The sequence below is a fragment of the Antedon mediterranea genome, chromosome 11, assembly GCF_964355755.1.
Source record: "Antedon mediterranea chromosome 11, ecAntMedi1.1, whole genome shotgun sequence".
Classification (NCBI taxonomy): domain Eukaryota; kingdom Metazoa; phylum Echinodermata; class Crinoidea; order Comatulida; family Antedonidae; genus Antedon; species Antedon mediterranea.
Window position 1 is genome coordinate 16,401,490 of NC_092680.1, and position 16,252 is coordinate 16,417,741.

Sequence of the window (16,252 nt, forward strand, 5' to 3'; positions counted from 1 at the left end):
GAAATAGAAATTTTAAACTATTTAGGTATCAACCACGCACATGCTTGTTTGTGGTGAACAGATCGGATCTCCCCTGTTTGGATGCTCATTAACATATCATGCATATTTATGAGCTGTTAGCTAACCATCGTTATTTAGGAATTTCTGAGCTTATGAGTTCGAAAAAACGGTAAACTTATTTTGATTTTTTATAAGCGAAATCAATATTTTTTCCGATTTTTTTTCGGCGAAAGTGAATAACTTTATTATAAATACAAAGTGGTCTATTCAAAATTTGATTTTTTTCATCTTTATTTTTCATGTTTTGGGGGACAATACAACTTTAATAGTTGAAAATAAATTGTCAACAATAAATGCAGAAATTCAATAAATACTCAACAATAAATGCAGAAATTCAATGAATACTAGTAATTAACTCATTTTTGTATTGTACTGCAAATCTTCACACAATAAAATTATGGAGATTTTATCTCATGTACTGTAGTAGTATTTTTTTATTTATTTAATGCTGTTGCTATGTTTAAAAAATAATAATATTATTGCTTTTATTATGAACATTATACAGCATTTTAAAAGCTAGAAAACAACCAACACATTTGCCGAATGGTTGTTGCTAAGCAGTATAACTATAAGCCAAAAACGTCTAGTTTACCGGCAAATTAACGGTAGAGCCTTTTATATAGGATCAGGTGAACCCCAGCACTTTCTTCTGTTCGTCGCACATGCTTGTTTAGGTGGTGAAAATAACAGATCGGATCTCATCTGTTTGGATGATCATTAACTTAACATGCATATATATGAGTTGTTAGCTATCGTTATTCAGGAATTTCTGAGCTGATGAGTTAGAAAAAATTAATATTTTGATTTTTTATAAGCGAAATCAATATTTTTTCCATCTTTACTTTTCATGTTTTGGGGGACAATACAATTTTAACTATCGAATTTAATATCAAAACAATCAATTTGTTTAAAGGTTTTTGTTAAGATAATAACGAAATCATAAAGTTACTGCGAATATAATTTTAAACAACAAAAATAGCAATTTCGGAACGGCTCTGGCTGTGCGCTCCATGCACGCTCTACGCGTGCGCGTTTAGTTTCGATTCTCTATACACTGTAAAAACTGGCGTTGTTTTTTAACACGTTGTGATGTTTAATTATCAACGGTAGGTGTTAAAATAGCATATTATTAACACTTAGTGTGTTATCAGTGCCGTTACATTTAACACCATGGTGTTTATAACGATCATTGTATTTCAAAATAAAGTTTTACATGGGAAATAATACATAGGCCTATGCTATGATAGGCCTTATTCATTTTCGTGAATTAAAAACATTGGTAAACCTATGAATATAAATATCAGAGCTACGAATATCTCAGATTTTTTTCCTGTTTTGTTATATTTACTCCGTGAAAATATTTTATTAACGCATGACGTTTAAAGTACTCGTTGAAGTTTCTCACTGTTTTAACGCATAGCGCTTGCAGATAAGTCACATGATCACGCGGCGCGCGTCGTGAGCGAGGAGAGGCCGGTTAGAGATTCAGGCGCCATTGTTTTCCATTGGCGAGCGAGATAATCGGAGAAGATCACAATCACTAATCACATCAATCTTCTTTCATCGTATAGGTAATTGTTATCTGTATTTTGAACTACTGATAGTTTTATCATGTTTTGGTCGTAGTTCGAAGTGAAGGATATTTGTCATTATGGCCTAGCTAGGATCTCCTATTATTTAACTGTAACATAGATTAGGCTAGGCCGGCCGCGATTTTTTTTTTCGTACATAAGTTGGGGACCCCCTCATGAAACGTCACAAAATAAACATGAATAATTCATCCGTTAAATTTGTTGTTCCGTGTTCACCCAAGCGTATAGCAACAAGAAGCGATTACACAACTGCGATACGATACTTTCTAGGCCTAGGATTCTAAGTCAATTGACGCGATTGCCTTCGCGCACTCTTCTTCACACAAAATGTGTTGAGTCGAGGCTAATCGACAGCTAGGCAAGACATTAAACTAAGTAGTAATTCATTGGACATAGCCCAAAGAAAGCTTAGACCCACAAGAATAAAGAATGTGTATAATTTGTGTACTGTATTTTTTTTAATTCTGCTATTTTATTATCAAACAATGCATGTACTCAAAGGAACTTTAAAAATGCGCGTATATGAACACATGAGATGGGAAGATTAGACCCACGAGAATAAAAAATGTATTTTTGTGTAATGTTTATTGTTTAATTTTGCTGACTTATTACTCGGATTGTGTCATACCTAAACACACACACACGCTCTACTAGAATAGACATATGTTTAGAGACTAATAATTAGGCCTAGGCCTAATAGTATTAATAGAAACTATAATTTTAACACGTAATTCTTTAGTAATAAATTATATTAAAAACACTATCATAAACTAAAGGCTGATTATTTCGACAATCCACACAAAACGCCGCTATTCTATGAAATCGCACGCCGCAACAACAGCGCGGAGATAGGCCTAGAATCGTACCGCACTTGTGTAATCACTTCTTGTTGCTATACGCTTGGGTGCACACGGAACAAGAACATTTAACTGATGAATTATTCATGTTTATTTTGTGACGTTTCATGAGGGGGTCCCCAACTTATGTACGAAAAAAAAAATCGCAGGCCGGCCTGATGGACCAGTGCGTTCGCCATACTACTTTCTTACACACCGCCGCGCGCGCCTTTTGGCGCATGTCCTCTCTCCCCGAGTTTATGGTCCGGTCGCATTTGAACAGTCAGACATTAGAACTAGGCCTAGGCCGGGTATATAGGCACTGGCTAGGCTATATATTACTAGTGTTTAGAAAATCTAAGCTTGGCCACCTATCTAGAATAGGCACTAGGCTAGGCCTAGGCTAGCCTAGTACTAGGCCTAGGCTAGGTAGGCCTAGTTACTAGCTAGGCTAGCCTACGTAGCCTAGGTCTAGCCTAGTAGTAGTCTAGGCCTAGCTAGCCCTGCCTACTACCCTAGGCCTACTAGGCTAGCCTAGCCTATTTTCTGAATACTAGCCTAGCTAGGCCTGTGCCTAACTACTAGTACTATTTTATAGTAGGGTCCTAGGCCCTCTTTATTTTTAGTACTTCATTTTAGGCCTACCTACCTATTATTAATATGCCTGCCTACTCCTTGCCTACCGGGCTACCTATTTAAAAATAAATGGGTCATATGACCAATTCAAAGTTGAGCCCCTAGCTAGGCCAGCCTACTTCTAAGGTCCATACATTTTTTTATTAGTTTATCAGGCTCCCCGCGAAATTACGATTTTTTAAAAATTGTTTTTAAATTGTTTTTAATTTAAATTTTTATATTAATTTATTTTATTTTGAGGGAGCTGAGGATGATTCGATTAGACTACTAGACATCCTGGAGAAGAAGGTTGCCGTTGTCAAAGGCAAAGGTACCAGATCCAATACCGTCATGACAATGTTGGAAGTAGGTGATTAGTAATAACACATTGATTTATGTATAGTTCGATTTTCGCTCCGAGTTTTAATTGTGTAGCGCGCTATATAAAAACTGACATTATTATTATTATTAAAATATAATATCCACCTGACCATGCATCAGTTAGATATGCCTAAAAGTGACTCTCAATCAAATAAAATAACTGAAAATGAAATCAATTTACATTTCCTTATATTTCAGGTAGAGGTAATAGACGTATCAGATGACGTTCTGGCTGAAAAGCTTCAAGACAAAAGTCCTCTTGCCCTACGCATTGTGTGTATGGACGGCAGTACAAAGATATTTATTGTTGGTGAAGGGCAGTTTATAAACTTTCAAGGGCACACTGTTCCAAACATTCTCTACCAAAGTAAAAAACGCAAAGCAATGATCGCATTTAGAAGATCTGAAACAGTGACAAAAATGATTGTTTTTTACAGATACTATTTAAAAGTACATTAACACCATTCTGTATATAAACATGTTTTAGCATTAATAAAGTGTTATCCACTCATAAACGTGTATATGTGTTATTTCTTTTAACGCCTGAACGTGTTAATAATTTCTTTAACACCTAAACGTGTTAATAATTACGGAAACATTAACACTTAAACGTGTTAATAATTTTGACATTAACACTTAAACGTGTTCATTAAGTGTTATCCGAAACGTGTTAATTTTAGCGTTTAAACATTAACACTACTTTTTACAGTGTAGTAATGCATTGTTTTACATTTCATGTTCGCAGTAACCTTATGATTTCGTTATTATCTTAACAAAAACCTTTAAAAAAATTGATTGTTTTGATATTAAATTCGATAATTTTAAAGCATTGTGAATGTTATAAATTTTTTAGGCAAATGAGTTGGACACAAAGATGGCCGGTGTGCACCCCATGTGACTTTCTAAAATCCGTGAACGCGACATTGACGTAACTCTTTATATTATGGCTATGATGTCGCTATGAAACAGCCGTGTTATAGTGCCTGCAAATCTTCAATACTCTTTACCAGTAAAAATTAAATGCCAGGAAACTAAACTAAAGTGCCGGCTGACAGTGGTAAACCGTTCCAAAGTAGGAAAGAGTAAAATTACTCATCCCTCAAAGAAAGACAGAATCCTATGAAAAATGGGTAGAACAAGCAAATAGAGACTCTGAACTTGATCGCAGAGACGTGACCTCTTAAGAAAAGTGTTACAAGTTAGTAAAGAATTATGAGGTTATATAGTGTATATGTCAACATTGTATCAATGAAGAAAGTAAATTATTTTTTACTTTCCTAAAACTCTGTCTACACTATCAAACTGTGATGTGCCCATATATGGACATGGTGATGTCATATCAATACCATATTTGGGCATATCACTACCAGATGGGCACATTACACTTTCTTTTTGTCAAACCAGTTTGATAGTATGGAGACAGGCCTTTATAATTGTTCTACTGTCTTTGAAGGGTTGTATTAAGAACTGAACACTCATCAGTGATGCAGATAGTGAATATGTCAAAGTCTATTTTTGGAACATTGTGGTTTGAAATAAAAGGAGACTGGCCTTAACACTATAGTATTAGTATTTACTATTTACAAAGACATCTTAAGGATTATAATTATACATTTTAAATTGTTGATTACTATGACTATTCGAAATTCTTTTTAAGCTCTGTCTAGCTTGACAACAAAAGTGTGATGTGCCCAAATATGGTAGTGATATGACATATTTATGTCCATATATTGGCACATCACATTTTGTTTGTCACATAAAATTAGCTTTACAATATACCCACCCATCTGCTAAAACTTGTACAGCTTCTATGTGCTTTGTCTCTCTATGTGTTGTTGTTGGTTTTTTCTTTAAAGTAACCAAGTAATCAAGGCTTTTTTGCAGTTGTTCATCCTTTTTTATGTCAATTGACATTGAACACAAGGTCAAACTAGTTGTAAGGACATGACCCATTACTAAAAAATATCAAGATTGTACAAACCATATAAAATATTCATTCCATACATATCTATTTTATAGCTAGCTAATAATAGAAATTGTTCAACTAATAGTTCAGCTTTTACACCTAAATGCTTGCGATCCTTGATCATGTAATTTTACTACGATCATTGTACGACCTCCAAAAAGCCTTATTCCGGTTTAGAAATTATATATTGGATATAATTATAAACACAACAGGCAAAGAACATTAATTCTAAACCGCCCAGTGATATACTGAAATTTAATTAATTAATTTGAAACGATAAAGATGGGGAAATCTGTGAGAATGATCGCCCCAACCGAGACTCGAACTCGGACCGCCTGCTTGATATGCAGATGTCTTAACCATTAGACCATTTGGATATAATTATATATATATATATATATATATATATATATATATAGTATGATATATATATATATATATATATAGATCCAAGGCAAATTACTGAAAAAAATGACAATGCTGTGGGTATCAGTGGCTGGATCTCAATGGAGATACAAAATAAAAGCGAAAAGCTAAATCAAAAACGAGAAGTAAAACAGCCAGAAAAGTTAGCAGCGCTTTCGGGCAACACTAGCCCTTCATCAGTGCAAGTGAAGGAATATGGATAACGTCATAGTATAAAGCAATTTGGTAAAGTTATCCAAAGTACCCTCCAGGATTACAGTAAAATCAGATCAAAATTGATACAAACAGTAGAAAATATATATAAATCCAAAGGCAAATTACTTAAAAAATGACAATGCTGTGGGTATCAGTGACTGGATCTCAATGGAGATACAAAATAAAAGCGAAAAGCTAAATATTATATGGAAAAAACAAATATCACACCATTATTTATTATTACATCTCGTTTATCTAAAATGTCCTGTAGTGGAGCTGTAGCAATAAGCGGAAAACTTTAGGTAGGTTTGTAGCACACAGAATCTGTACCTATCTATTCCGCTCAACCACCATGGTCATTAAATTAATAACATAGATTCTATATTCTTGTTTTCTGCTTACTGTTGTGTAAACGTGTAAATTGGCCTTATGTAAGCCTAAAGTTAGACTTAGCTTATAAATATAAACACGATAAATTATAAGTTTATCCATCTTGTAATTGATGAGTTACTCACTGTTGAATGTTTATAAAATAAAATGAAATATATTTTTTTAAATTATATTCCAATAATTCTTCTTAAGTGTAGACAAATTAAATTGACTTAATTTACCAAATTCAGGATCTGCTTCCTTTAAACCTTTAAATGTTTGATCGATGCCACCCATACTCTTGTCTTGATAATATCCAACAATCTGTAGTAGATAGAGTTGTTATATAAATACTTAAACTGTTGAACAATGACATGAATTACATGGACTGGCATTTGTCATTCTAATCTATGCCCGGTAGGGTTTTATGATAAAAAATGTTATCAAGTACATGCTAACATTACACATTTATAATTATCTTAGGTGTATTCCGGAACATTTTTGGCGAAGAAGCCGACGAATGAAGGGTTTTTAGAATTAGAAATCAATATAGATTACATGTTAAATTTACCACTAGAGTTTGTCAATAACATGTACTTGATATCAGTTTTATCATAAAACCCTACCAGTATCAGTATGACCGACCGGCTTCAATCCATGTATGCACCTCTCAAAAATTATTCATTAAAAAACCTTTTGATTCATGATGCATAATAAAGTTAAATTTAATATTTCACAAATTCGGGATGCCTCTGAGTGCTGAATTTTTATATCTCGGCAGCAAAAGATTAATGATGAATGTGCAAATTAAAAATGTTTTGCCTCAGAGTGATTTCTGAAATTATATAGAAATTTTCCCTATTTAAGTTAAAATTAGCTACTTTGCAATAGTTAAAACAATTATCCTGTTTGACAAGTACATGCTGCTTAGGGCAAGAAGATAGTTTAGGGGTATAAATGCAAGACTAGGCTAGTGATTTGGAGGTTGTAGGTGGGTTTTAGTCCCACCTGATAAATTCCACATTTGTTCCCTAATATATAATTACAATTATGAGTAGCACAAAATATGAGAACAGATTGAATTCAGGTTCTTAGAAATATAAATAATTCAATTCAATTCTTTATCAATACATCAAAACAAATTTGATAAAATTAACATCAAGAAGACAAAACAAACTAAATAAACAAAATCAAACTTTCAAAAACAATTAATGTCTCCTAAAAATGGCGGAGTTAACATAATTGATAGCAGGTAAAATAATATCAAAATCATGAAAAATGAATTTGTCAATGGCAATGTCATTTAAATAGTAAAAATAAATAGCTCCCTCTCTAAAATTGCTATACAAATCATAACGTTATCAAAGATCTTATGTACTAAAGATGGGACACTCTCGAAATTTTACGTGCGATTTATGTAACACTCATGGAGCTCATTTTATAGGGCGCCCTCTCGCTCAAACAAGTAGATTTATGGATCAGATATGTCTACTGTATTGTAACTGAATACTCAATTTTTTTCATCACAATAATTGCGGTAATGTGCGATTAATTATAATAATAGACTTATTTCCTGTACTTTGTATATCTCTATTTGTTTTAATTACTGAATATTGTTGTTATTATTGAATGTTTATCATCATCCTCAAAATCATCATCTAGGAGTAGGCCTAATCATCACTCACATCCGCACTACTACTTATTTATGCGAGTCGGCTCTGGTATTAACACTAAGCGCATCGTATTCCGTTTTTGTTCTTGATTTGTTCTTCTTTTTCATCCAGCAGCAAAACAGTGCAGATTAGGAAAATATATTAGTCAAATAGTGTGTTATAAACAATTAAAAAAGAACAAGAACTCACTTTTTAAAATCACTACTTATACGACTATTTTATTGCATTAATTCTTCGGAATATATTTATAAACAATCATAGGCTTAAGCTTACAGGCATGATATGAAACAGATTATGATAGTCAATTCTGAGACAATTCATACTAGGCCTACTGTATTATGTACCCATCATTCGCCATGACATTCATTTATTATTATAATTTATTTAAAACCTGAGATAACAATTAGTTATATTATAGTAGTCTCAGTTTAAAATTAACTCAATAACTATTGCGAAATGATGCACGGGCCACCGAGAGGAAATATAAAAAATGTAGAAACATTGAAATAAAATCATATTTACAATTATTCATCATACCAGACCGTCGTAATGATCATCATTTCTAGCCGATAATGCACAGACCGGGGCGCGTACAGACCTCCTACAACTTTACCATACCTCAGAAATGTAAATTTGTTACTCTTCTTCTTCTGATTATGTCTCTGTTGAAGAATTTAACAGCATAGAATATACGTAGGTTTACTTATGTTTCAATTAGCAATGTTTCAATTGCTGATGAACAAACATTCAACTTCATACCAAATCTATGTAACATGGTAGCGATGTTTAACTTTATTTTTCTGATGATGTTTGATGTATGTAAGTATTTGTTAAAGTTAGAAACAAAAATCTTTTCACATATAGATAGGAAATTAACTACATTGTCAGTAGGCATAATTAATCCTCCGAAGTCGATACTGGTTGATGGGCATATAAGACTTAAAATGTGTTAGGAACTGCTTTGGGTCTTCCAGTTTTCGATTGGTTTCTGGCATCGCACTGTTACAGGTATCGCAGTTGTGCTTTACACTTACTTTCTTGACGACGTAACCGGCTACATAATTATACTAAAGTATAAGTAGAGTCATCTCAAAGTCTTCTAAGCAGCAGTCGTCGTCAGTGGTGGCATCGTTGTCTTCTTGATCGGCAACATGATGCGATTGTGGCGTTGATGATGATGATGATGATGATGATTGGGCCATCATTATTGCATATATTCCATGTAGCTGTACTGTCGATCAGTGTCTTCTAGGCAATTCGAATTCCCCTAACGGAACAACATCCTGTTGAACATAACTTCCTTCAGGGAGGCTCTAAATTCATCTACCATCGGGTTATAGCAATGACCCCCTCTCCCTCTGACAATAGAAAATAAGTTCTCAATGCAATCTTGATTTAGTCTGCCTGTGACCATCAGTATTTGAGATTCTTCGAAATGAATATTGCACAAGTGGTAATTACGGTGTAAATAGGAACTTGGTTTCCTTCTCAAATCCGCGCGTCGTGTGTTCTGGGCCCATTGTGCACACCTGTAAATTAATAATTGTCTAGTGAGTTTTTGCTTTATCCTAATTAACGTTTACGTAATTATAGGACGTCTGCGTGCATGGTAATTGATTTTCAAATTGGTTAGGGCCTAAAGTCAAATACTTAAGCCTAACCTAAAACCACTAACTAACTAACGGTTGAATTTCATAAATATTAAGTATAAGATTCAATTAAAAATTGTTTGTTAGGGCTACTCAGCGGATAAGTAATATAACCAGGGAACAATAAAAATAGTGTAATTTCACTGTTATTATAACGAATGTCCTAGCCTAATAATGATAATAATAATCATTCCATGCGTTAATACTGCAATGTACGTAACGGCTAGTTAAATTAAACAAAATAAAATAACCATGAGACAGAAAGCAAATATTAACCATGAGACGCAAAGCATGAAATAATTAAGATCACAATTTGTTTATATTAAGTATTATTATTATTATTATTATTATTATTTGTATAATGTAAAAAGAGGGGCTACAGCGACATGCCAATTGGGCTTCTTGTAGTCTTTCGACCAAATTTTTACTTATATGCCAACAATTGTAATGATATAATATTTGGTCAATAAATGTTTCTTGAATTGAAAGTTTTAAAAGTTGTTTAAGGTACTAAAATTTAAAGGATAAAGTAATATAACCAGGGAACAGTGAAGAAATTAGTGTAAGTTCACTGTTATATAATTAATGTACTAGTAGGCCTAGTAGCCTAATAATAATAATAATAATCATTTCATACCTACGTTTAAATAATAATATTTATTAATAATAGGCCTACCTAGCCTAGTTTATTAATATATGTATAAATTGAATACAGTAAAGTAAGGTTAGTCCCTACGTACATAGCATATGTTAAGATGTAGGCTACTTATTTAATTACATAAATTTACCTGTTCTTGTCTTTGGGAAAATTGTAAAGCTTAAGTTCTGTGTTGGCCTTTGAATTGCTTTTACAATTAATTGCAGCACAGTACATCCCTCCACTTTTTTTCTTTTAATTCATTGTTTGTTAACCATACAAACTTTGGCGCGAATACTCAATCCCTAAAGAATACTGCGATCGTCACGTCACGCAAAAGTTCGTTACTTGTTTAAGCGAGGGGGCGCACTATAATTTGACGCTTCTAAAGTGTTACGCGTAAACGCGGGTAGTGTCACATCTTTAGTATATAATACCAAAGAATATAAATAGGTAAAGAATCAACAGTACAAAAACGGAATACAATGCGCCAACGGAACTGTTGTATCTTCTCCTTTTAAGATCTTTGAACGTATACAATACCTGCGTGAGGGCAGCATCATAGAGCTTACAGGCCTCATTGCTGGTAGTAGAGAATTCAAGTCCTTCATCTTTCCATGCCTAAAAGGAACATAAAAAAAAGAAAAACATTTAATCATCACAAGACAATCTAGCAACAGGACACTGAACTCACCTTGCCGAGATAGGACCTCGCTACAGTCATTTGATTTTATTTCTGGCTGCGAAAAATACCCAACAGTACTGTACTATGTGCATATTATGGGTGGCCATTAGGGCCATAATAGTAAACAAATAAAACAAAGAACTATGTACAAAAACAACGAACGTTTTCAAAAATCAACAAACTCAAAAACCAATGAACGTTTTAAAAAATCAACGAACATAAACTAAAAAAACTAAATCAAAATCAAGGAACAAAATATAGAAAACAAAGAACTAAAACATATTCTAATAATAAACAACAAAGAATAAGCAAAAAACAACGGACAATTTGGGAAATCAAAGATAACACGTACGTACGTACTATTATTATAAAGTTACTACGAACATGACTCTACATAGGAATATTTGGACACAATGGCTTCTAGTCCATTCAAAATCATAACTCTTTCAATATTATAATATGGCTCTGCTCGCGTGTCATCATGAGTACTGCCCTCAAATTGCGAACATTAGTTAGTATTTTTTGATATGTCCTTTGATTATTGAGCTTGTCTTTTGATTGTTGAGCTTGTCCTTTGATTGTTCGACTTGTCCTTTGATTGTTCGACTTGATATTTTTTAGTAATGGGTCATGTCCTTACAACTAGTTTGACAACTCAGCAATCAAAGGACAAGCTCAACAACCAAAGGACAAGTCGAACAATCAAAGGACAAGTCGAACAATCAAAGGAAAAGTCGCACAAATAATAAATAATTTATTCGGAAAACGCTTTTTGAACAGCGACACATACGATAATGGTGCATCCTTAAAACATTTAAACATGCAATATAACAAATTATATGAGTATAAAAAAGAAGTAGACTAGATTAAAACAGATCAAAACTCAGATAAAACAGAAATTCAGTAACCACCTTCCTCTAAACCAAAATAAAAATATAATACAGTTGTATAATTAAATGCAACTCACATACATAACATTGAACACTAAATTAGCATATCAATTAGTGTATGAACAAAGGGTTATACTGTACTTAGAATCTATACACATACTTGATACACAGTGTCTACCAGCAAAAAAAATGGGAACAATTGGAACCCAAATTAAGGACATCAATATATAGGAAAGCATAGATCAAAGCACAATCAAAGGACAAGTCGAACAATCAAAGGACAAGTCGAACAATCAAAGGAAAAGTCAAACAATCAAAGGACAAGTCGCACAATCAAAGGACAAGTCGAACAATCAAAGGACAAGTCGGACAATCAAGGGACAAGTCGAACAATCAAAGGACAAGTCGAACAATCAAGGGACAAGTCGGACAATCAAGGGACAAGTCGGACAATCAAAGGACAAGTCGAACAATCAATGGAAATATCGAACAATCAAAGGACGTTTGCAAAAAAATAACCAATTTTGCCGTTTGAGGGCAGTGTTCATGACACGCGAGAAAGAGTTACGAATGGATTAGAAGCCATTTTTGTGTCCAACTATTCATATGTAGAGTGTATGGAGTTGAGTCTTTTGTTTAAAAAATAATAACGTTCAAAAGGCTTTAATTCGACAGCCCTAAGAGGGGACATAATAATAATAAATTAATATCACGTACGTACATGTTATTTAATACGTGCATACGTGTTAATATTACGTACGTAATAATCAACACGTACGTACGTAATAATAACACGTACGTATATTATTATTACGTACGTACGTAACGTACGTAGGCCTACGTACTTGTTAATAGTACGTATTTACGTAATAATAATACGTACGTACGCATTACATGATTATTACGTACGTACGTAATATCAATACACATACGTACGTATTAAATAACACGTACGTACGTGATATTTAATTGCCTGTTGTATTTTGGCTAAACCCTAAATCAAAGTAGAGACGTACAAGATGAATTGATCTCTATCCATATTTTGAACTATCGGCTAGCGGCCTATCTCTATCATTGCTTTACTATTACGTATGTAGGTAAAATTAAACATCACGTACGTACGTAATAATAATAATATGTACGTACGTGTTATTTAATAATTACGTACGTGTTAATATTACGTACGTAATAATACAATAATAATGCGTACGTACGCATTATTATTACGTAAGTACGTACTACGTACGTATTAAAAATATTACGTACGTACGTAATGATAATACGTACGTACGTGTTTTTTAATACCTACGTACGTATTGATTATTACATACGTACGTAATATAACACGTACGTACGTATTAAAAATAAAATGTACGTTCGTGATATTAATCTTATTTTATTATTGTTATGTCCTCTCTAAAGATTGGTTCCCACTAGAACGTGACGCAATGACGTAAACGCAACGCAAGCGTTTTAACCAATGACAAGCGAAGTTATAGACAGTCAATCACAAGCGAGTAAGCCTTCGCGTGACTTTATTAGAACACTTTTTTACTTCTTTGTTTTCTATATTTTTTTCGTTGATTTCTATTTTCCTTTGTAGTTTTTTGAGTATGTTCGTTGATTTTTGAAAATGGTCGTTGTTTTTTTAGTTTGTTGGTTGATTTTTGAAAACATTAGTTATTTTTTTACATAATTCTTTGTTTTAATGTTTTACTATTATGGCCCTAATGGCCGACCATACATATCCTCTGCGTCGCGTTCTCTGTTAACCAAACATTTTAAGAAGCCAACTGGCCTATCGGGTAGCAGCCACAGATAAACCATTTGATCTCCGGAGTTCAGCATCCAGTAGTTGGATTTCTATGCCTAGGAATACGGTACCGTATCTTTAGTTTGGTTGCTGTGCTAGGGTATGGTAAATCGGTAATGCTAGCTTGTCTTAAAACATCACTATGCGAATGAGTTAGTTCTGTCTAACCCTTGTCCTCAAGAAAAAACTTTTTTTTAAAGGATTCCTGTCCAAAAATGAAACTTACAAGTCCATAACCACATCAACACTACTACGCCAACTGAGTATGTGATTGTATGGGGATGGAGGCGACTTGGTGTCATTTATACCAGCCAACCTTTAGCAGTCAGAAATAAAGATGTGGTATGGTATATCTAGTCATAATGTTATAAATTTACTATTAAAATACACATTTTTATGTACAGTATACCTGGCAATCTCTCCAGTTACACCGTCGTGACATTACTTTAGAATGAAACCTAAATAAAGAGGAAAAAAATGAAAATAGTAAAGCATATTCGGTCATCAAAGAAAAGCAATAAAAATAAGATGGAGCCCTACCAGGTATTTCAGACTAAAAAATGGTATAAAAATAACAGGAGAAATAATAGGAGAAATTAACGAGGGATATACTGTATTTTCAAGATATGAAAAGAGATAATTTACGCTATAAATTTATATTTCAAAGGCATAAAATATGATCAAGTCAAAATAATAAAAATATTAAAAATAGCATAGAATTATATTTAATTGAATATTTATTTTTTAATTTAATCGCAATTGAATAAAAATACGTTACCTTTATCTATTAATTTTGTATTATGTATGTGTTGAAATGAAATAAAAAATTAGAAAAAATGCAGAATAAATTAGGCCTAACAGTAACACATATGGATATTAAAAAAACGCGGTAAATTAGATATAATTATCAGACAGATAGAAACCAAAGAGTGCCTCCAATCACAATTTTTAGTATAACTAATACCAGTATTAATATAATAATAAGCATTTTTATGAAAGAAAAATAATAATCCTATTTAAAAATATGTGGAATCAAAAAGTACAAAAAGTCCGAACTAGCTGTTGACAAAAATATGAAATGACACACAGAAAAACATATAAATAGTACTTACACTCTATCAATGTAGCTTGTACCAGCAAGGTTACGATTTATGTGTAAAGGAAGACAAGGAGAAAGTTTGTAAGTAGCTATCGACAAGCATCACTTGCTACATATTAACCCTTTTATTCTCTAAAAGTTTTCTATTCAAAAACCAAAGAACAGAAAACAATATAAAGGTATTAAAAGGCTTTGGCGTAACGGCTATGAGCTCTTTTGACAATAGAGTCTCTTATAAAATGAAAAAGGTTGGTGTTTATTGCACGTTCACTTAAACTTTCAAATTAAAATAAGTTTTCCTCATATCATGGGAAAATAATATATTTCTCCATGCTTATATTAAAACACAGGGATATTATAATACACTATATTAACAAAATAAGTAAAGATCTAGAAAGATACAAAATAATATAAGTCTAAATACTGGAACACCAGAAACTTTACCAAGATACTTACAGTTTTCAAGTTTTACTATCAAGAAAAAATATTCTTCTCTTTAAAGCAACAGGATGATCATTTCAAATATTTTTTTTTCTTCAATAATAACTCTCATCTCAGGCTATAGAAGGCTTTGGTGATAATAGTTGAGATAGGTAATCTTGTAACTTTGTCAGTGTGAATGAATAGATATTCCAATTCTTACAACCCACAAAATGCACGAAGCTTAACATCTTCATCTCTCATCCTTACATACAACCGAAGAACAAATGTTGAAGAATTTTAAACCATCATCTTTAGTTGGGCTTATAATCATAGCTTCCCACAACCCAAACAAAGTTGTTGCAGTTATTAGGATTTGTTCTAGTATATGAATTTTATCAATATCCCAATGAGAATCTCATGCAAGACTAGTATTCAAGAATAGGGTACAGTAAGGTACAGCGTACAGTTAGAACTTTCCGTAATGAAAAATTGATTAGATGATGATAATTTGTTCTTATGCCTATTTTTTATTTTTGTTGTATATATAAGTGTGTGTGTAGTATTCGCTGTAAACTTGTTGCACATCTCATTAAGACTGTGCCTCTGATTTAAATGAGATACAATAAAAGTTCAGTTCAGTTCAACTTAATTGTTAAAATTAAGAAGTAATGCTGGCGTCAACGAATTTAACGACCTTCACAACAAAAATATTTCTTTGTAACAAAATTTATTTTAATTAATGGGAACGCTACAAAAATAATCATCCGCTTCATCACTACATGAATACCTAATAACCAGACAAGAACGTATCTTTGTTACGTTTTACTATCAATCGATTTTCATATCACGCAATCCATTTTTTCAACAATATAGTAGTATAATAATAGCATTTAGAATTTTGAGGGATTAGAACAGTGTTGAATTTGAATAAATCATTGGTAAT

At 32.8% G+C, this 16,252-nt stretch overlaps 1 protein-coding gene and 1 long non-coding RNA gene across 2 annotated transcripts; one reads left to right on the forward strand and one right to left on the reverse strand.

Moving 5' to 3' along the window:
* Positions 1-1,996: 1,996 nt before the first annotated feature.
* Positions 1,997-3,875, forward strand: LOC140062955 (uncharacterized). The gene is made up of 3 exons (XR_011847560.1): positions 1,997-2,751; positions 3,365-3,469; positions 3,683-3,875. It is a non-coding gene; the product is annotated as an uncharacterized lncRNA (long non-coding RNA).
* Positions 3,876-5,236: 1,361 nt separating this feature from the next.
* Positions 5,237-15,570, reverse strand: LOC140062017 (tetratricopeptide repeat protein 38-like). The gene is made up of 5 exons (XM_072108058.1): positions 15,530-15,570; positions 14,197-14,245; positions 10,943-11,020; positions 6,683-6,764; positions 5,237-5,439 (listed from the first exon to the last, which is right to left on the reverse strand). The coding sequence occupies exons 1-5, from the start codon at positions 15,568-15,570 to the stop codon at positions 5,237-5,239; spliced, it is 453 nt and encodes a 150-aa protein (XP_071964159.1).
* Between the last annotated feature and the right edge of the window lie 682 nt (positions 15,571-16,252).

Bases quoted from the DNA above. Each gene is read 5' to 3' on its own strand.
- LOC140062017 (XM_072108058.1), bottom strand. From the start codon at position 15,570: ATGAGAGATGAAGATGTTAAGCTTCGTGCATTTTGTGGGTT. The intron at 11,021-14,196 runs GTATACTGTACA...TGTTCCTTTTAG, and splicing joins GTAACTGGAGAGATTGCCAG to GCATGGAAAGATGAAGGACT. The intron at 5,440-6,682 runs GTAAATTAAGTC...GATATTTTTTAG, and splicing joins GGAAGCAGATCCTGAATTTG to TAATGGGTCATGTCCTTACA.